General features: G+C 42.8%; 1 protein-coding gene across 2 annotated transcripts in view; it reads left to right on the top strand.

The window, feature by feature from the left end:
- Positions 1-4,174: 4,174 nt before the first annotated feature.
- The window catches only part of LOC115195890 (homeobox protein Mohawk), a 28,586-nt gene continuing 9,689 nt past the window's right edge, over positions 4,175-23,071 (top strand). The window contains exons 1-6 of one of the 2 annotated variants that reach the window (XM_029756234.1): positions 4,175-4,334; positions 5,204-5,495; positions 7,759-7,809; positions 7,992-8,151; positions 10,839-10,992; positions 12,880-13,221. In XM_029756234.1, coding sequence (XP_029612094.1) covers positions 5,314-5,495; positions 7,759-7,809; positions 7,992-8,151; positions 10,839-10,992; positions 12,880-13,221 — 889 coding nt within the window. In that variant the 5' untranslated portion in view covers positions 4,175-4,334; positions 5,204-5,313. The remainder of the gene's footprint in view (positions 4,335-5,203; positions 5,496-7,758; positions 7,810-7,991; positions 8,152-10,838; positions 10,993-12,879; positions 13,222-23,071) is intronic. The other variant, XM_029756235.1, reaches the window with a different exon arrangement.

The following is a 23,071-nucleotide window of genomic DNA, read 5'->3' as shown; positions in this document are numbered from 1 at the left end:
AAGTCCCCTCAGCAATGTTCCAATGTCTAGTTGAAAGCCTTCACAGAAAAGTGGAGGCTGTTATAGCAGCAAAGGGGAGGCCAACTCATCTGTAGTAATTCTCCTTTAAGAAAACAGCCCCTTCCCACAATGACATCTCCTTCAGAAAGTGTCATCATTTGTTTGGTGCAATGCTAAATAAATAGAAACACTAGGTTTTATCTATTTTCCATGTTTTATGGTGTTAGCCTGTTCGTCTCACTGATACATTTCCACCCCGTTAGGCTAAATTATAGTGAAAATTAATCAAGTGTCAAAATGTTAAAATATACTGCTCAAAAAAATAAAGGGAACACTAAAATAACACATCCTAGATCTGAATGAATGAAATAATCGTATAAAATACTTTTTTCTTTACATAGTTGAATGTGCTGACAACAAAATCACACAAAAATAATCCATGGAAATCCAATGTATCAACCCATGGAGGTCTGGATTTGAAGTCACACTCAAAATTAAAGTGGAAAACCACACTACAGGCTGATCCAACTTTGATGTAATGTCCCTAAAACAAGTCAAAATCAGGCTCAGTAGTGTGTGTGGCCTCCACGTGCCTGTATGACCTCCCTACAACGCCTAGGCATGCTCCTGATGAGGTGGCGGATGGTCTCCTGAGGGATCTCCTCCCAGACCTGGACTAAAGCATCCGCGAACTCCTGGACAGTCTGTGGTGCAACGTGGCGTTGGTGGATGGAGCGAGACATGATGTCCCAGATGTGCTCAATTGGATTCAGGTCTGGGGAATGGGCGGGCCAGTCCATAGCATCAATGCCTTCCTCTTGCAGGAACTGCTGACACACTCCAGCCACATGAGGTCTAGCATTGTCTTGCATTAGGAAGAACCCAGAGCCAACCGCACCAGCATATGGTCTCACAAGGGGTCTGAGGATCTCATCTCGGTACCTAATGGCAGTCAGGCTACCTCTGGCGAGCACATGGAGGGCTGTGCGGCCCCCCAAAGAAATGCCACCCCACACCATGACTGACCCACCGCCAAACCGGTCATGCTGGAGGATGTTGCAGGCAGCAGAACGTTCTCCACGGCGTCTCCAGACTCTGTCACGTCTGTCACATGTGCTCAGTGTGAACTTGCTTTCATCTGTGAAGAGCACAGGGCGCCAGTGGCGAATTTGCCAATCTTGGTGTTCTCTGGCAAATGCCAAACGTCCTGCACGGTGTTGGGCTGTAAGCACAACCCCCACCTGTGGACGTCGGGCCCTCATACCACCCTCATGGAGTCTGTTTCTGACCGTTTGAGCAGACACGTGCACATTTGTGGCCTGCTGGAGGTCATTTTGCAGGGCTCTGGCAGTGCTCCTCCTGCTCCTCCTTGCACAAAGGCGGAGGTAGCGGTCCTGCTGCTGGGTTGTTGCCCTCCTACGGCCTCCTCCACGTCTCCTGATGTACTCCTCCACGGCGTCTCCAGAGTCTGGTGGAGAACGTTCTGCTGCCTGCAACATCCTCCAGCATGACCGGTTTGGCGGTGGGTCAGTCATGGTGTGGGGTGGCATTTCTTTGGGGGGCCGCACAGCCCTCCATGTGCTCGCCAGAGGTAGCCTGACTGCCATTAGGTACCGAGATGAGATCCTCAGACCCCTTGTGAGACCATATGCTGGTGCGGTTGGCCCTGGGTTCCTCCTAATGCAAGACAATGCTAGACCTCATGTGGCTGGAGTGTGTCAGCAGTTCCTGCAAGAGGAAGGCATTGATGCTATGGACTGGCCCGCCCATTCCCCAGACCTGAATCCAATTGAGCACATCTGGGACATCATGTCTCGCTCCATCCACCAACGCCACGTTGCACCACAGACTGTCCAGGAGTTTGCGGATGCTTTAGTCCAGGTCTGGGAGGAGATCCCTCAGGAGACCATCCGCCACCTCATCAGGAGCATGCCTAGGCGTTGTAGGGAGGTCATACAGGCACGTGGAGGCCACACACACTACTGAGCCTGATTTTGACTTGTTTTAGGGACATTACATCAAAGTTGGATCAGCCTGTAGTGTGGTTTTCCACTTTAATTTTGAGTGTGACTTCAAATCCAGACCTCCATGGGTTGATACATTGGATTTCCATGGATTATTTTTGTGTGATTTTGTTGTCAGCACATTCAACTATGTAAAGAAAAAAGTATTTTATACGATTATTTCATTCATTCAGATCTAGGATGTGTTATTTTAGTGTTCCCTTTATTTTTTTGAGCAGTATATTTTAACATTTTGACACTTGATTAATTTTCACTATAATTTATCCTAACGGGGTGGAAATGTATCAGTGAGACGAACAGGCTAACACCATAAAACATGGAAAATAGATAAAACCTAGTGTTTCTATTTATTTAGCATTGCACCAAACAAATGATGACACTTCCTGAAGGAGATGTCATTGTGGGAAGGGGCTGTTTTCTTAAAGGAGAATTACTACAGATGAACATGGTGGAAAGTGATATCAGGGACACAGACAATGTTAAATACAACAATAATAAATATAATAAATATTAGGGGGGAAAAAAGAAGAATTTAAATATGTCATTATTTTTTGGCTAATATTTATTGTAGAAGTTGATGAATTACACCCAGGGACATGGTAAAAATATTGACATCCACATTAAAAAAAAATCTAAATGCATAAAATTCCCTTTCAAGAGCCATAATTTTGTGTTTTTAAGGTAAAGGACACTTGATATTATGTTTAAAGCCTTTTGGAATCCAGGTTTTACTTTAAATAAAAAGTGATATGTATTTCTTGGGGACAGAAAAGGCACCACATGGTAGAATGGCCCAACTGGTAGATTTAGATATGCTGTTGAAAGGAGGAGCCACTATACATGTTAATCTCAGGGGGATATGTTGACCCTTAAAGGTGCCCCTAAAGGTCATAGATCATATCAGGAGCATGTAAAGTGAGTTACTTTCAGAAGGGGCATAGGCCGCCAAGTTAGATATCACACATAGCTAGCTTATTGAGCAAATAAACTGACCTTAATTACAGTTATTACATGACAGACTCATTCATAGTCTGTTTGCAACAATCTATTTGCAAAAGTCCCCCCCATTAAATGAAAATAAACACAAATAAACAATAATTGCATGGGTCTCTAAACATCTATATAGGTCTGCTGCTTAGTCACATACAGAGAATCACTACCTTGAATAAACCCGAAAAGGCAACAACTCTAGAGCACAGCATTTCTAACTCAGGCAGAATGGCCTTAAAGGAGCAATCTGGGATTTAAAAATCAACAAAACGGTCACCTGGTTTAAAAATCCTATAAATGGATGTACCAATCCCAGATTGCCCCTTTAAAAACGTGTGCAATTACAGTAAATGAAAGGGTTCATCATTGGTGATCAGTGATACGCTAGGCGATCTATAAAAGCACAACATTTTTCCTGAATGCCACCACACTCTACAGATATGCTGTTTTCTGTTTTCCTGCAGCAGGGCTGCATTTACGACCTTGTAAAAACCAAGGAGCATGTTAGCTCAACATAATATCAAGTGTTGCCAGAAGTGATAACATACAGCTAACGTTAAATTTTAGCATATGCAAATGTTATATAGTTGTATTTCTTAAAAGGACAACAATTTTTAAACTTGGCCTACTTTTAAACGTTAGCATTTGATAGGCTATACTCAAAACATAAGCACTCTGGCAGATTGTGCATAAAATGGAAAATGCTCAATATGAACTGATGTCTGGAATAAGAATTACATTTCAAGTCCATAATTGTAAATAACCTCGCATTTTACACGCTCCAATTGACTGCAACCTATAGCCGAAACTCATGAGCACCTGCACAGATGCAGTTGACCAAGCCAGGGACCGTTATTCTGTGAGAATGTGTTGCTTCACGTCAGACTACTCCTTCCACATACTCAAGAAAGTGTGCGTACAATAGAATGAAACAAAAATCTCACTAATATATACTTTATTGCTTAGAAATTTGATATTGAGTGCAATAATAGACCGATGGAAAAAGTCTAGCCGCGAACTAGCAGCGAAACACTGCAGCGCTGTATCCCCGATGCCTTAAGGCTGTGCGAGCGGCGGAACAGGCATAGAGCATTAACTTTATGTTCGCATGCTGGGGCTCTGTGCTAGGAAACATGAGAAGGGTGACACATTCAGATTCCCGGGCTGAGAATCGGAGGCCACTGAATAAAGCAGAGAGGCGACCGCGGTTCGTGTGGTTTCAGCTAAGGAACTTAGAACGGGAACATGTGAGCAGGGAATGGACAACTGGAAGCAGGATTACTACACACTACACAAAGACGCAGGCGGGCTGCGGTACAGGTAACTGAGACTGAGACACCGTCTGATGGGGTTTCTTATGTGTGACTACAATGGAAAAACGTCTACCTCAACATGAAAGCGCGTTACCTTATCCCCGGAATGGGATATATCTGGCAACATTGTTCCATGGTGATGGCACGGTATATCCCTCCCGTGACTGGAGTCATGTTAAGCCAGAAATATTTATCGGTATGGTAGAAGGCTACTCTAACTGTAAATCATATACCTTGACGGTTTTAAATCAAACAAAAACAATCTCAAATGTATAGCTGAACTATTTTGTGTCAGCTCAAATGCACCTCTGAAATGTCTGACGACGATAGAGAGAGATTTCATGGCAACATGTGGTGGTGTGGAATGCATTGTATCTCTAAAATCAGGGGGGAAAGGCGATGGAATGACTACGAATGAGCCCGTGAGGCTGTGGACCCATTTAGCACATCTGATGGACCGTATTTTTTCTCAATGTATTGACATTCTCTGTATGTATGGTGAGGTTGTTTTGACATTTTAGTCATTTTGTAGCCTAGTGAATATATTTTTAGTGAGTAAAATATGAAAATATCGCACACAGGAATGCTTAATGGGTTCATGGCACCGCACACCACTGCAGAGAGGGATGTGCTTTATTGAGATGGATGGTCTTTGAGTATAGTCAAGAACACTACTGTCTTTGTGGTTTCATTCAGGCTTTCGCTTATTGCGTAAATTGATCTACCATGAATTAGGATAAAATACAATGCACTTTGATTTTTGCGCATCATCATAGATTCAAAACCATAAACCCAACTTTAGTAAATGATACCAATCTGAATCTGATAACCCCAGCTGCATGAATTTTGAATCCCAATATTCCACTTGCTTCACAGGGGACTCACCGGGACACTGGGGCAGCAGCTTCAATAAGAAGTGAAGTGCAACAATATTTGAGAAATATAATTTTACGAAGCAGAGATAACAGAGGAATACCGAACCAAAGATGAATACTATTGTGTTTAACAAATTGAGTAACCAGGTCCTCTTCGATGAGAAGGCGAAGGAGGTCGAGAGGAGCAGCATCAATTATTTAGAGGTAATAGATGGACAGCATCCAGACCTTCATCCAGACCTGCTATCAAGCAATCATCAAGTTATCAAAGACAACGGCATCAGACACAGGAGGTATGTCACTCATTCAAACTTCTCATAAACAAAGCAGACAACAAAACGTGCAACAGTGTTTAGATGTTTTAATTATTGCACTTCGGTTTGCATTGTAAAGTCATATTTGGGTAAGGGAACCTTTTTGGTGGCGCAACTGAATAAGGAGTGATACACACCGTGTAAAGGTGTAAGAAGTCGATGGTGCAAGTTCGAATTGTGCAGATTCGTTTTTTTTATGATGGTGACCCCAGGTAAACAAGTGTGCTTGATGTGTAATTACGTATTTATAGTGCAAGAGGTAGGCTTTTCGAAAGCAATGTTATCTAATAATGTTTTTGGATATGTTCTAAACAGTCATTTAAATGATACATTCAGACAAAAGGTTATCTAAAGTGAAATCATAGCACATCTTAGCAAAATATTAACCACATTAGGTTTTACATGCATATTTCATTTTCCCATCAGTGCAATATAATCTTATTGTTTTAAGGAAATTGCAGGAAATTAATATTTACTATTACAACCTGGTTTGTATTTTAGGGTTGATATTCACAGATAATATACAGATGAATATCTAGGCCACCTGTGTTCAGTAGCGTGTATAAAACACTCTTCGCCTGTTTCCAATATATAAATGTGCCCTTCAACTCTGTGTGTGGTGTAGTCAATCATGGCATTTTTATTTGAGAGAGAGAGCGAGAGTAAAAAAGGATTAATGTCATGCGTTATTTTCCATCTAATCAGTATTCAGAGAGTCAAAATTCTTCTGATTGACCCATGGGCTGTTTACACTCAAGACGCAATTTATTTACAGACGTACAGTAGTCCCTTATATGTTTGGATAGGCACCAGCATCGTGATGCTGGGTGAAACACTAGTCAATTTAAGCAAACATCCTACACACCGACGGTCTCGGTCAGAGCCGGAGTTATTGAGCTACGTGTGAGAGACCGAGGGATAGATAACACAATGCCGTGAGGTGCCGCTTCGGGAGGAATATCATTACTAATGAAGAATATTCATTTAGATACGAGGTGTGTCTCGCCAAAATTCCGTACAGGCCAAAATTCCGTACAGGGGAGTAAAATGTAATTTAACATACAGATCTAGATTAGAAGGGAATTATTTGAAGAACATGAATTTCAGGCAGACTTGAAGTTAGTAGAAAATATGTTACATCTGCAGCGGAGCTTCGGAGACAGAAGATAAAGCAGGGCCATAGTGACATCTACAGGTTTAAAAATCATAGGCAGCAGATTAGAAGTATCAAGAAAAAATGTCTCCCATTTGGAGTCCCTTTCATTATCAAAGTCTGAGAATGTTTCGTTACCAAAATACGTAGGCTATTGCTCGATTTGGAAGTAGCTTATTTTGCACTTGGTTGAAAGATAGCACGTACACAGACAGCACCACGCACTGACCATAAAACGTAGCCATACTTGAGACACGTCTAGCTGCTACCATGGGTGTAAAATGGAATGTTATTATTTGTTTCATTGCGACGTTTTCGTGCTTTGCGGGAGGAGAAGCACAGCAAAGAAAACAAGCAACCAATAAAACGCTTCTCTGCGCCAGCTTAATTATAGCACACTTTGGTGAGAAAATGACACACTCTCCAACGGTCATTCAACGTGTTATGACTCTGGATAGCCTTTCTTCATCAAGTAAGACTACAACATGGACGGAATATCCACTTTAGGTCGTGTGTAAATAAACAACAATATTCTCTCTACTATGGATAAAGTACAACTCATCCACGAATTCAATCTAGGATCACGTCACTTGTTTTTTGTGTGTTTCTTTTCCCCAAAGATTTCCCCCACCCAAAATGCATTAAGATGTAGGTCTAATTATATGAAATTGATATGTTGGTAATGATAGCCTATTCCTTTATCGTTGTTTTTCAAATACGTTTTAATGAGAGGCTATCTTTAATTGATTAGCCAAATGGTATTTTGGCCTATATTAGAACTAATATAGCCTACCTCAGGTATAATTAATCTATGCACAGTGAATTAAACCCTAGGCTAAATGTAATCGATATCCGCGAGTATAAACGCAGGGTCGTTACAATATAATCGAATTAGTCTACTCTTGAGTGTAAAAGTTGTGCATCACTGATCAAGTTTTTGTCAACAACTTCTATAAAGGGAAAATACGTTGTTGCCTACGAAGAGAAATAGCAAAAATGATTTCCCCGTGTCTTAACAAAAATCTTAACAGCAATGTTTCAATATTTTCTTTAAATTCACTATTGTTTCATCATGTCAATTTCTTATAGGCCTACAGTCTGCGACCTTGACAACTACGTTATGAAAACAAAATCAGAAAAGTATGTGCCACTATTCCGCATAAATTAAACGTCAATAATATATAGATTTTTCTTAGTAGATTTGTTTCATAACGAAAATGTTTATTGACAAGGGCCTCAATTCAATTATTTAGGCCTATTTTCTCTAGAGCAGTGACTGACGAAGTTGTTGCTCTCTCTCTCGCTCTCTCTCCCTTGTGCAGGGGCCGTCAGAACAGCGGGAAGGTGCGACACAAGCGTCAGGCCCTTCAGGACATGGCGCGGCCCCTGAAGCAGTGGCTCTACAAACACAGGGACAATCCGTACCCGACTAAAACGGAGAAAATCCTGCTAGCCCTTGGCTCTCAAATGACGTTGGTCCAGGTGGGTTTTTCTCTTGTTTGAAATATTTCAAGATCTCAGAACAGTTCAACTGGAACAACAGTTTAACCACAACGTAATTTGATTGTTGTTGATATGACATTATATTGAAATGAAAATACAAACAGTATATAGATAAATAATTAGTAGTAATTATCATAGTGAAAAGGCCTAATTACAATTCATTCTAGTGTAGCCTACATTTTAATTTGTCACAGAATGGTCAATATTAAAATCATAGCATTCAGATTGCCTCTATGAATAATCCATCTTTATTTAACCTTTTATTAACCTATTATTTTCATTATGGACAATATTGACCTTGTTCATATCTCTTTTTATAGCTTGTTTATACTTGTTTGAAAATACAGCCTCGTTATAGCCTACTTGTCTTTGCAAATAGGCAGTTTGTACTTAGGTGACCTTTTAGTGTTGTGAGTCATAGAGCATAGCGTTCCTGTAGATTACTATGTTTCCATCATAAAGTGACAAACACCAGAGAGAGAGAGAGAGAGAGAGAGAGAGAGAGAGAGAGAGAGAAGGGGGAGACAGAGAGAGTGTGTGTGAGGAAGAGAGAGAGAGAGAAAGAGAGAGAGAGAGAGAGAAATAGAAAGAGCCAGAATGTGAGAGAGAGAGCAGCAACAGAATGCAACAACTGAGCTCCTCCCTATGGTATGTTCTGTCTGACATGTGGAGCTTGTACAGACCTAGGATCTTAATTTGAGACAGTTTGCTATAATGGTAAACTAATCCTGCAGCAACAGGAAATGCAAATTATTATGTGGATTATAATTCATGGACATTATTTGTAGGGGTTGATGCATTTTTCGTTAGGGCAAATCAAGTCTGACATTTTAAAGTGAAATTAGAGGCCTTTTTAAACTTTGAATACACTACAAAATTACATTTCCTCAGCAACAAAGAGTGATCAAATTAAAATCCTACATCTGCATGTTGCTGTGTCATCTGCACACAACACAAGGTCATAAATGATAGAGAGAGAGAGAGAGAGGGAGGGAGGGAGGGAGGGAGGGAGGGAGGGAGATCTAAGGCTGTCATGGTTATTTCTCCGTTCCTGTGTCGGTCGCCTAATCTGTTTTTCCTTTGGATCCTAATGAAGCTGTTTTGGGGAGAAGAATGCTTTACATGGAACACACACACTCAGGCCCACACCCCATACGGGGGTGCAATGCCATGTCATGTCATGTCATGTCATGTCTGTCTGTCTGTCTGTCTGTCTGTCTGTCTGTCTGTCTGTCTGTCTGTCTGTCTGTCTGTCTGTCTGTCTGTCTGTCTGTCTGTCTGTCTGTCTGTCTGTCTGTCTGTCTGTCTGTCTGTCTGTCTGTCTGTCTGTCTGTCTGTCTGTCTGTCTGTCTGTCTGTCTGTTTGACTCAGGGCAGTAACAAGGAACAAGGTGATGAACCCTGTGGTGTCATAACACTGTGTAATATCATCACACTGTGTTTGATATCTGTGGTGTTAACCCGTCGTTGTGATCAGGAGTGAGTCCCAAATGGCATCCTATTCCCTACATAGTGCACTACTTTTGACCAGAGCCCTATGGGCCCTCGTTAAAAGTAGTGCACTATATAGGAGAATAGGGTGCTATTTTGGATGTAGGCCAGGTGTGACACCCATCCATCCTCTCGCAGTCTCAGTCTTAATAACATATTTTCCTACAGGCTGATAAGCAAATTGCCTCAGACCTCTAAGTGCGCTCTCAGTGCTCTCAGTCTTTCTCAGCCTTCTCCAAGCCACATGTAGACGTCTCAGCTAAGGCCCCTGGTGTAACATGCCCTCAGCTAGAGACAAAGGGACGTGGGACTCTCTTCGTTAATGAGAAACATGATACTGAAACACAGGAAAGATCCAAAAAGAAGTACTCTAATATATGGCCAGTCCAACCCTTTCATAAGTTGCTTGAAGTCTATTGAGCATGAACAAATATTCTAGTATAACATCTTATGGGCTCTGGATCTTGTGAAATGGAGAAGGCAGGGTTGGGTATCATATTATTGCATTAAAGAAGACGATGCTTGAAAAAAATAATATTAGAAGGAGAGTGGCGGAATCCAGAATGAGCACATAGGACTGGGTACATTGGGTTGGAAACAAGTTAATGTAACGTTACATTCGCTGGTCCTGTCAAGCATTTGGGAGTGTTAAATGTTTGTGAATGGGATTTTGAAAGCCTTTGATATAGACTAGAGGACTAAAGATGACTAGACTAGATGAATGCTACGACCCATTTCCTCAGTGTGTCTGGGATGTCTCGGCGACTCTGGTTCAGCGGTATTATTGGTATCAGGGAACGCCATACTGCAACCTGACTCTCTCTCCGTCTCTCTCATGCCCAGGGTAAGGCAGGCCGGATGGAGGGAGGCACAGCAGACATTTCCCTAAAGGATAGTCTGTGTAATGTCATGGATGTGGGGGTGTTTTGAATCCAAACAATAATATTGATTTCTATTTTCTTTTTCTTTATTTGTCTTCCTATTTCTCTCCATTTTCTTCTCTCTCTGACTCTCCTTGTACCTTGCCCTCTGTCTTTATTTCTCTGCCGTCTCGATCTCTCTTTCTCTGTCTCTAACTCTATCTCTCTTCTGTCTCTCTCTTTATATATGTTTCTCTCTCCCTATCACTCTGTCTTTCTTACTTTCTCTCTCTCTCCCTCCCTCTCCATCTCTCAGGTCTCTAACTGGTTTGCCAACGCCAGAAGGAGGCTGAAGAACACAGTGAGACAGCCAGACCTGAGCTGGGCCCTGCGCATCAAACTCTACAACAAATACGTCCAAGGCAACGCAGAGAGACTGAGTGTCAGCAGCGATGACACCTGCTCAGAAGGTAAGCCTTAACCCTTCCCTCACTGCCAACCCATCATATTATAACATATGTCTATCTAATGAAGATAACCCTCACTGCCAGGGCCAATCTATCACATTACACCTCATACATCACATATTTCAAAAGGTAACCACCCCTCACTGCCAAAGCATCAGCTCATAACAACTCATAACATCATTCATCGAATCCTTCAAATCATATCTCTATCTCTATCTCTATCAGCACAGGAAAAAAAATTATGAAATTGTATGAAATGTATGCATTCACTACTGTAAGTCGCTCTGGATAAGAGCGTCTGCTAAATGACTAAAATGTAAATGTAAATGTAAATCTCGAAAATGAGGTCAGCCAAACCCAAGCATCTTCCTCCTCCCATATGCCTCGTATCCGACAGCTCCAGCTCCAAAGTAAGGATCCAGTCATGCATGGCCATGTGCTGGTGTTATAAATGGCCTGTCTGTGCCTGTGTCCTAAATGGCACCCTACTCCCTATATAGTGCACTACTTTTGACAAAACCCCTATGGGCTCTGGTCACACGTAGTGCACTATATAGGGAATAGGGTTCTATGTGGGATGCACAATGTGTGTCCTGGTAGACAGAAGCTGAGGTTCAGAGGCTGTGACACGCTGTCATTAAGACACCCTACTGGGCAAGCAGGGCTGAGGACTAGCTTCCCCTTCAGATCCCAGCCTGCAATTGGAAATGAGAGGCTCTGTTAGCTGTGTATTTCTCTCTCTCTCTCAGCTCTTTTCGGTGACACAGAAAAACACCCATGCACTATACTGTGGTGTCACTCAGTCTCTTAATCCCTAATTAGGTTTGTTGAGGAGGAGAGACACACAAATGTGGGCAGGGTGGAATGTCTATAGTTTGTACAGTCTTCAATTTGCATGGTGTTCTCCAGTGCCCAGAGACTTACTTCTCTTGTCATAATACAGTTCTGAACTTTTTCTCAGCTTTTCTCCCTGCCATGATCCATATACTGCTAGCCAAGCCTCTCTATCAGATCCCCCACTGTGATCTGATAGAGAGTTAGTTATGTGACTGAGGAGACCATAATCACAATGACCCTGTATTTATTCAGTCTAACTGTTAAGGTCTCGCTGTTAGATATTTCACCTCAGTGTCAGCGAGGTTGCTGTGGCAATGCCTCAACAGGAAGAGGTCAGGGGTCAGACCGAGGGAGGCTAAAGGTCACATGTAGCTCAGGTTTATGTCCGACTTGAGGAAAGGCATGAAAGAGAAATGTCAAAGGCTTAAAAAAGGAACCTTTGGCTAGCTTGTTTTACATGTCGCCTGAGGATTTCAACCTCACTCTCGGATGTGCAATGTACGCCTCGATATACGCCTCAAATATCTACTTCAGGAAGCAGGGGGAAGGAAAGCAAATTTGTCCATGTGGTTCTGATATGTAAAAGCTATAGTTATAATTTGGCCCAAACTGAATCAAAACTCAGACCTGCCGAAATTACCCAATTACAGTCTTGGCACTGACACTATCTAGAGTGGAGCTCTCTTGATTTCCCTCATCCCGAGAGGGTTACTGTTTTTCAGCAACGTGTTTTATCTTCTGTATTTTCTTTCATCGGGGGGGGGGGGGGGCAATATTTTAATTCAATCTCAGCCGCAAAGAGCTCCCTGGAAAGGATTTATTTCTGCAAAGAGTAACAGCAATGTGCTTTTTATAGAGAGGAAATGGGCTACCAACCGTTATGGTTTGGTAATGCCTTGGTCTTAAGCTGATAGCTGAGGTCTTTCTTCACTGTAGTTGTTTGAAGCCCTGCAAACTGAAGGGCATACAGAGAGGAACTAAATGTCAGATTTTTCTTTCTTTCTCTCTCTACTTTGTCTGTTTTCTTCCTCATGGCGCCCCCTGGTGTTGTAGATGGGGACAACACTCAGCGGACGCAGACGAGTGGCGTTGAGTTTAGCAAGCCCATGTACCAGAGCGTCATCAAGAAAGAGGGCGCAGCCATGATGGGGGTGGGGCTCCGGGCTGCCGCCGCCGCCTCATTGGCCGAGGACTATGTGACTCCGCCTCCCAAGTACAAGAGTAGCTTGCTCCACCGTTACCTCAATGATTCGCTGCGACACGTGATGGTAGCCAACGCCGTCATGGATGCCAGGAAGAGGAACCACTCAGGATCCTTCAGCTCCAATGAGTACGACGATGATCTCCTCTCCCCGTCATCCTCAGAAACCGAGGCAAACTTTGTTTATCGAGCTGGTAAGAGTCCTACATTCCTTCTCACATTCTTTCCTCAAGATTTAGCCGCCTGTTGCTTCTCTCTTCTCTTTTTTCTCTTTCTGTCCCCATCTGCACATTTTGTTTTAATTCCCGGTCCTCAGCCCCATCTGGCCCATTCGTTGTGAGGAAGGCGTTCTTGGGCGCTGTGACGATGTTCCACTCCCTGTTGTCCAGTTTCAACAGCCTGGTTCTGGTTCTGGTTCTCTGTACTCCCTGTTCTCACACTTTCCTTTCATTTCAGATGTGTGAAAGTTAATATGATACTTGTGGCTACTGAAATGGACCTCCTAGATACCTATAGGAAAGGATAGCCTGGCCGGAGCCTTAAATTAGTCTATTATTAGATTAAATCTGTGTCCCAAATGGCACCCTATTCCCAATTTAATGCACTACTTTTTACATTTGGGACCTGGCCAAGTCTAATATAAATCTCTCTGTGTGTTCTGTTCATACCAACAGAGAGACCCTGGTCTCGCCCTGTCTTAGGTTTGCCCCCTAATGCCAAGTATACTGTGGAATTCCCCCTTACTCCCTCGCGAACTCCCGTTCCTTTAACTGGGGTTTACGGTTTAACACTAGAGACACAATAAGACCATGTGTAACTTACTCACATTCTGACTACTGTTTAGCATGTCTTTGATCCTGCCATGAGGCCTTACTGAAAGAGAGAGAACAGGGCAGACATGGGAGGGAAACCTGTGTGTGTGTGTGTGTGTGTGTGTGTGTGTGTGTGTGTGTGTGTGTGTGTGTGTGTGTGTGTGTGTGTGTGTGTGTGTGTGTGTGTGTGTGTGTGTGTGTGTGTGTGTGTGTGTGTGCCAGCGTGTGTGAGCCAGCATCTGTGATCGTGAGCGTGCAGCTTTCCCCAAGGCGGAGCAGGGGCTCAGTGCAAATAAAACAAAAACCAAAGCTAAAGTAATACAAAACAATGGATATATTTGAGCAAGGCACATGAAACAAAGAGTGTGCATGTGAGTTTTCCACTTGGCATATGAATTTCTCACAGTGCAGTGTCCCTTAACCCCTGGTTTTAGTGCCTGTGGGCTGGCCTTCATGGTTTCATGATGTTTCACCCACAGGTTTCAGGTGCTGTTACCAATCAGACCTAATCTCACAGAGTGCTGCATGAAGTTCTTACAGTTCTTCTTCAGTTCTAGAACAACTGGGCCTCTGTTTATTAAAAAGTGCCTATAGGGAATTCAGATTGAGGTGGAAGAGTGGGATTGGGAGGGGGTAGGGTGAGGGATATTATCCAATTTTAATTCAAACTTGATCATATGGCTAAATGTGTTTTACATTGTCTGTGCGAAGGAAGGCAGAGGCGCTACAGAGGGTATTGTGTACGGCCCAGTAGATCTCTGGTGCCAAGCTTCCTGCCATTCAGGTCGGTGTCAGAGGAAGGCCCAAAAAAATGTCAAAGACTCCAGCCATAGACTGTTCTCTCTGCTACCGCACGGCAAGCTGTAACGGAGCGCCAAGTCTAGGTCCTAAAGGCTCCTTAACAGCTTCTACCCCAAACCATAAGACTGCTGAACAATTAATCAAATGGCCACCTGGACTATTTTTTACTTTAGTTTATTTAGGAAATATTTTCCTAACTTTATTTTCTTAAACTGCGTTGTTGGTTAGGGGTTGTAAGTAAGCATTTCACTGTAAGGTCTACACCTGTTGTATTCGGCGCATGTGAATTTGAAGTGATGTTTAAGCCGGATAGGGGATGCAGTCCAATGAAACTCTCCAGCGACCGCGACTGTTACAATCCTCCATCCCCATCAAATCCTTAAAACTCCCTGACCCGAAAAACTCTATTTCTCTCACTGAAACACCTGCTGAGCACGGCAGTCACCAGCCAGACACAGACAGAGAGAAATACAGAGAGCGAGCGAGCGAGAGAGAGAGAGAGCGAGAGAGAAAGAAAAAAAGAGACACAGAGACAGGGACAGAGAGAGGGGGAAGAGAGAGAGAGATGGATAGAGAAAGAGATAGAGAGAGACGGAGAAAGAGAGGAAGTGAGAGAGAGTGAGAGAGAGAAAAAGGGAGAGAAAGAGACAGAGAGATCAAAAGAGAGAAAGAGACAGAGAGAGAGAGAGAGAGAGAGAGAGAGAGAGAGAGAGAGAGAGAGAGAGAGAGAGAGAGAGAGAGAGAGAGAGAGAGAGAGAGAGAGAGAGAGAGGAGAGGCTTAACTTAGGCTTCAGCACAGGACTCAATTTAATAAGAAAAATATATAAGGAATTATTTACCTGGCCCACATAATGTTTTAATAGAAAGTAACTATTTTATCTCCATGGTAATTATAATGTCTTGGCTATGACTTCTCCCTCTTGGGTTTCTGGGCTGGCCAGCCAGGCATTATTGGGAACGGTTACATGCGAGAAAAGAAGGGAGCTTGAATCCCGATGCACGGAAAGTTATCTGAAACTTGGGCTCACAAGAAAGTTCACATGAACACCTGCTAGCCCCTCATCATCAAAACGCAGCAAAAAAGAAAACAAATTAAATTAAAGTTTAATTCTATGATTCTACATCTGATCTTGTTGTCAGAGAGAGAGCGAGAAAGAGCGAGAGGCTCAGACAGAGTAAGAGAGAGTGAAATAGAGGAAGAGAGACAGTTAGAGGGAGAGAGAAGGAGCGTTAGAGAGAGTGAGAGTAAGAAAGAAAGAAAGAATTAGAGATAGAGAGAGAATGGTTAAGCTCCAATTTGCATCATTTCCTCTGGAGTTTTTTTCTCCTGTCTGAACATTCCAGATATTTTAGTAGTGAAATAATTCCTGAGCCTTTTGACAATTACAGAGTGTCTGAAATTTCAGGCTTGAGCTGAGCTTCCTGGACTGGAGGTGTGTGTGTGTCTGAGCGTGTGAATGTGTGTGTGGGTGAGTGTGTTCGTGCGTGCCTGCATGCCTGGGCTGTAGGAGATTGAGAGACTGAGCTCTCAGAACTCTCAGAGTTCTTGGCACTGGCACATTCGTTATAAGCCCCTACCTCTGCCTCACTTCTGATTCGCTTAAGCCAAAGTGGCGTGCCCGCTGATCAGTGCCCATTGGTTAAATGTCCATTAATGGGACAATTGGTGGATGTCTGCCGTGGGTGTTATCTCTTGACTTCAGAGAGCAGTCAGACGTGGCAGGAGATGGTGAGTGTAGATTTACTATGCTTGCGTCCCAAATGGCACCCTATTCCCTACATACTTTTCCCTATGGGCTCTGGTCAAAGTAGTGCACTACATAGGAAACAGGGTGCTATTTGGGATGAAAGCTTACTCTGTCCCCGCACTCAGTGGGAAAACCAAAAGCTTTTTTTTTTGCTTGACGTAAAGAAAACATATCTCTGAAATATCCTGTTGGGAATTTCATTGAAAACAAGGAGCAGTAGAATTCCAATGCACATGCCAGTGGTTTCATGCCAAATTACCCTTTAATGGCATATTAAATGGCAGGAATCTCACTGAATGTTTTTCTTCTTGCTCACTACCAGATTTTGCCCCGTCCGATATGATATAGATCATTACACGCCAAATAATTATCTTCATTTATGCGAAAGGGGAAAGATGGAGAGAGAGATCTTTGGCAGAGGTTTCTCAGAGGTTTGACAGTGGTACATTTTCTCAGGTTCTGTTCTGCGTAGTGTAATGTACTGTATAAGTAATCACAACTGATATATCATCAATACATGACTTAGGGCTTTATTCAATCCACATCGCGGAAGTTCAGCTTTATAGCGTTTTTTAAATTTAAAGGCAACGTTCCTGCTTTAGCGGATTGAATAGCGCCCTTAATTTGTGATTTTTTGCTAGTTTTTCATATTAAGTTAATGGTGCTCTTTTTTCTTATTTACTAAACAGTTGGTTTGTTCAGCCAAGTTTCCCCAAACATATTTTATAGGTTCTGTTTAGATTGGATAAGTAGATAAATCAAGAAGAAGAAAATGATCAATTATTGTCTATTTCCCTAATTGTGTAATTTCATTTAAAATCTATTATTGTTTGTAGTTTAGTACCATGACAGCATGGTTTCTATTCCTACTAAATAGTGATAAATGTGGTTTATGTGTTTGTGATATTCCGTAGGCCCAAAACGTCTCAGTAATTTCGAGAAGAACACACTCTTTTTCCATTCAGCCATTTTCTCAGACAGACAGGGCCATTCGTTGGTTGACATTCAGGGACAACCAACACGTTATGATTGAATACCACCTGTAAAATTATTTGTAAAATACACTGGCATTAAAGTGACTTTTTACGAATGCAGGGAAGCAACATTTAACACATAGTTGAGTCTGAAATATGTTAAATGAAAACAGTAGTGTTTGACAGGGCCTCTGAGACTCATAAGGGTCTGTTGAATTAGGTCACAGCAAGTGCCAGACAGTTATTGAATCCTAGAGAATTGTAGTCTAAAAAGCTGTTTAAAAAGCACTTAAAAATCCTATCTACCTGAATGGAAATGTTTAGTAGTTTAGTAGCTGCCAGGCTGACTCGGTAGGTGCCTTGGAACAATGACAGAGCGAGAGTGTCCACCGTCCGTACCGTTTCAGTGTTTCGTGTGGCTTCTATCAAGTGTAACCGATGTGAAATGGCTAGTTAGTTAGCGGTGGTGCGTGCTAATAGCGTTTCAATCAGTGACGTCACTCGCTCTGAGACTTGAAGTAGGGTTTCCCCTTGCGTTGCAAGGGCCGCGGCTTTTGTGGCGCGATGGGTAACGATGCTTCGTGGGTGTCAGTTGTTGATGTGTGCAAGGGTCCCTGGTTCGAGCCCAGGTTGGGGCGAAGAGAGGGACGGAACCTACACTGTTACACAGGCTGCCGTCCCATACAGGTGGAAAGAAAAAGGAAACGTCTTGAACACAGTCATCATTATCAGTGGAGCTGGTCTCCTTTTCGTCTAGTCTAAAAAGCTATAGAATACTATATGCAGCTGGATATGTATCCCCCATGATCAATGAATCCTCCATGGCTGCGTTGACACAGGCAGCCCAATTCTGATATTTTGCCCAATTATTGTAGAAAGAGCTGATCTGATTGGTCAAAAGACCAATAAGTGGAAAAAGATCATAATTGGGCTGCCTGTGTAAACGCAGCCTACTACTCTCAGCACGTTTATAAAATAAACTGAGTACTGTCATGATTTATACAGCAGCAGTACAATTCCGTTGAATGGGTGGAAAGTGGAAAACGTCTGATTTTAGAAAAGAGAAATGTCTCAGACAGTAGCGTTCGTTGAGTGATGTGTAATTTAGTGAAGCTAGTTGTTAGGCGGCCACAGGGAGCGGAGAGGACAATACTTTACTGGGTCTGTATGATGACAATAAGCCTCTGTGGCTGCGTTTACACAGACAGCCCAATTCTGATATTTTTTTACCACTAATTGATCATCTGACCAATCAGGTCATCTCTTTTGCCAATAATTGGGCAAAAGATCAGAATTGGTTTGCATGTGTAAACACAGCCTTTGTGACATTGATGGATGCGGATTCCTCTTGCAGTGGCTCATCTTAGGAATCCAACTAGCCAGGCAGGGACGGGAGGACTGGCCACAGATTCCTCTTTCCACCCTTTCATAATAATAAAGGAGGAGAGGGAGAAGGGGGGAGAGGAGGGAAGGATGGAGGGAGGGAGGGAGAAGGACAGAGGCTGTTCCAAGAGAACAACGCAGCAGCCAAGACTCACTAAGGTTCAGTGTGTGTGGTGTCTCTGTGTGTGCACGTTCCTGCATGTTTGTGTGTCTGTGAGAAAGATCTTGACTTTTAGAATAAATATAAGGGGGGGGGGGGGTCCCATTCTTCCATCCCTGGCCAGATATTTCTCAGAGAGTGGAGGGGGCTGTCGGGAGAAGAAAGTGAGCGTTGCGGCTGTGATTAGTAAAAGACAGAGAGAGCGTGGTGTACACCAACCTTTCTTTCTCTTCGTCAGTATATTTTGTTGAAAGGCTGGAATGAGTGAGTGAGTGTGTGTGTGTCTATGTGTCTGGTAGAATGAAGACTTTTCAACACAAAGACAAAGCCATCTATAGTAAAACATTCATAATGGTTAGGATGTGAAGTAAATCAGTTATTTTCCACAAAGCAGAGAGTAGAGTAGAGTGGATTAGAGTAGAATATCTAATGTATTGCAACCCCATTGTGACTTTTTGGGTGTGGTGGGTACTGCTTATGGTGGCAAACAGAAGTGGAATCCTGGCTTGATTCGATCTTGATCTTGGCTTGATGTTGTGGTACAGAGTACGAAGTGTGCTAGTGAGTGGATAGGTACATGGAAAGAAAAGGAGGGCTGAGTTCGGTTGGGCTGGTTTTATATTTATAAGATAAATGTTGTCCACCACCTACCAGACAGAAATTGGGTGTGATGCTAACAGAACAGAACAGAGTAGTACAGAACAAGCCTAGTTCATTCAGACTAGAACAATCGGTTTCATAGAGAAATAAAGTGTGACAAACATGACCTAGGCTCTGTTTATAGTGAAACTCCTAACATAGATGTCAGAAGTGGGAGATTAATGACAGAGGCATTTCTCAAAAGAAAGTCATCAGCGTCAAAGTTTGAGTAGCGTCCAGATTCCCTCACCCCAAGTCTGTAGAAAACACAAATTGGTTTCATAAAAATAAAACAAACAGCCTCATGTCTAAAACAATTGTCCACAATAGTGTTCCCATGGGATGGCTGTGAAGGGAGAGAATGGCTTAATGAGAGAGTAGAAGCTGTGACCAGGAGTCAAGGCCCTCACACACACACACACAGGGAATTGCAACATATGATGTTAAGACTGCAGCACAAACATATCATATGGGTTCCAAGTTGGAACTTCCAACTTCAGAATGGGGTATTTTTTGTCCAAGAAAACACTTAAAAATCCCAAGCAAATTGTGTTTACACAAGAGTTTGGTGTACATAATTTCTTCAGTGCATTTTGTGTACTGCAAACAACTTCCATTTGTCTCCGAGGACCAGGGTTATTGAGAAAGGCTGGGAGCAGAAATAGCTTTTAGCTCTGGTTCAGATTCAGAGCAGCATGTTTTTTTTGTCTGTACCTGTTCAATTAAACAGAGGATAATGATAAAGTATCTGTTGAATAGTTTAAGAATGGGGCCTGTTCTGAATCTCACTTCGACCACTCGGTCTACGTCATCGGGTGATATCGTTACCATATTAATACATCCCCAGTGACCCATACACCTCTCTGGTCTTTAGGTCAGTGTTTGAAGTATGCACGTACTGATCCACAGATTTCAGACAAGGCTCCGATTGGAGCTTGTGTCCAACTCTCCTTAATCTCTAACCGCAGGAGGAGCAGAGCTCGCTGTCGTGATGACCGTTTCCGTGCCAACCATCTGCGGCAAACAGACATGTATGAATCTCTGTCACGCTCATCTCTGCTGTGGTTCTGATCTTCCTCTGAGATGTTGATGTGCGGTGGTGGTCGACGTCTCACACACACACAAAAGATGAGCCTTAGTTGGCTGTGACTCTGATTAGCTAGTGTTTGCTGCCACTCGTAAACATACAGACTCTCTGAAACTCAGCCATGTTTAAATACACCAAACACTATTATGTCTTCATCTCCAAAAACAAAGTGTGAAAAACATTTTTGGATTGTTATCTTTTCCCCCTATCACTGACTGCTGCATTGTGGTCTGGGAATGTTATGGTCCGTGTCATCTGCCTCCAAGTCGTAGAAAAAGTTGCAGGAATAGGAAAAAGGAAAGCTATTTTAAAACAGTTATATATAGTGTGCATGGTTAATATTTTATTCATCTGGGATTCTTAATATCTATTATAACATAGCCTGGATGTTATTACTAGCTACAGTAATATCTGGGGTTCTTACCAGAAAGACGACAATAATGTAATATTCCTAGCAGGAATACAGTGACTGCTGACCTGAATCCATGGTTGTGTCCCAAATGGCACCCTATTCCATATATGGTTACCTGCTTTTGACTAGAGCCCTGGTCAAAAGTAGTGCACTACAAAGGAAATAGGGTGTCATTTGGGATGCACACTATTACTCCCAGTACAATGGCTCCTCTGTGGCTGCAAAGTTACGACTTACTAGAGGATTAACCAACTCACCAACGTGCTGCAGCGCTCAACCAAGTCAAAGCCATGATAGATTTACAGACTGAAAACCTGAAACCTAGTGTCCATCCCAAATGGCAACCTATTCCCTATAGTGCACTATGTAGAGAATAGGGTGCCTTTTGGTACGCATCCCTAGAAAGGTGAAACGTTCTGGACTGGTTTGAATGCTAATACTCTGTAATACCACCTGCTAGTTTGGATTCACGTACTGCACTTGACTGGAATATAAAAGTTCATGCAAATTGGCAATGTAATAGAATACCATATTTTTTTATACCTATTTTGCGTTTACTCACTCACTGGTTTTGTGAACTTCTTTTTTCAATGTAAAAGTATGAACTCAAAGCCATGTCATTGTAAGCAAGGCAGGGAAGCAGCGAAAGCACATTTTCCATAAATTCTCTGTCTCTGTCTTTGTGTCTTTGTGTGAGTGTGACTGGCTTATATCTTGGCCTTGGCCCCTGGATGGCCAGTATGTGCCAGTGAGGGCCCATGGAGCCCCAGCCTCGGAGTGGCTGCCCAAGAGAGAGGTTGGAGGGTGGAGGGAGTGGCGGGAGGGCCCAGGGATGGGTTGGCAGTCCTGGGTCCAGAGAAGTGCCAAGGCATCCCTAACTTCATTCACAGACACCCCTTGACGTTATGAAAAAGTGCAGACCATTTAAAACCACCAGAAAAATAAGAGCAAAAAACCAAGCTCTTCATCGTGTCACTAGTGATAGTCTAGTTACAAGTGTCTCTCTGCCTCACTCTTTTCTCTCCTTTGTTTGTTTATTTGTTTAAGAATAAATATAGGGTCAATATAGGGTTTTTAATGTATTTTCCAACAATCATGGCTGGATAAAGAACTTCGTAAATTATTATCTGATGTGAGGGGCTAGGCGCTCTACCCTGAGAGTTAAAGTATGTGACAAGTCAGTCAAATGCATGTCATCTAGTTGATTTGATGATCATAATGTGCTGTTGACCTGTTAAGTACGCTTTCACAGGGAGGAAGAGGCAAATCTTTGGCTTCATGAACAAGTGTTCTTTGCAGGTCTTCTGTTTCCTAACATTTGTTGATGAATTTCCCACCGTGAAAATGTTTCCCCATTCCCCATTCAAATATCTTCATACAGTGCATTCGGAAAGTATTCAGACCCCTTGACTTTTTCCACATTTTGTTATGTTACTTCCTCATTCTAAAAAAGAACATTTCCTCATCAATCTACACACAATGCATCAAAACGAACATTTACATAAGTATTCAGACCCTTCGGTATGAGACTCGATATTGGGCCCAGGTGCATCCTGTTTCCATTGAGATCCTTGAGATGTTTCTACAACTTGATTGGAGTCCACCTGTGATAAATTCAATTGATTGGACATGATTTGGAAAGGCACACACCTGTCTATATAAGGTCCCACAGTTGACAGTGCATGTCAGAGCAAAAACCAAGCCATGAGGTTGACGGAATTGTCTGTAGAGCTCCGAGACAGGATTGTGTCGAGGCACAGATCTGGAGAAGGGTACCAAAAAATTGCTGCAGCATTAAAGGTCCCCAAGAACATTGTAGCCTCCATCATTCTTAAATGTAAGAAGTTTGGAACCACCAATACTCTTCCTAGAGCTGGCCACCTGGCCAAACTGAGCAATCAGGGGAGAGGGGCCAGCATCATGCTGTGGGGATATTTTTCAGTGGCAGGGACTGGGAGATAAGTCAGGATCGAGGGAAAGATGAACGGAGCAAAGTACAGAGAGCTCCTTGACGAAAACCTGCTCCAG

This window comes from Salmo trutta, chromosome 6 (assembly GCF_901001165.1).
Source record: "Salmo trutta chromosome 6, fSalTru1.1, whole genome shotgun sequence".
NCBI lineage: Eukaryota > Metazoa > Chordata > Actinopteri > Salmoniformes > Salmonidae > Salmo > Salmo trutta.
The sequence above is the reverse complement of the archived record's forward strand: the minus strand, read 5'-3'. Positions and strand labels throughout refer to the sequence as shown.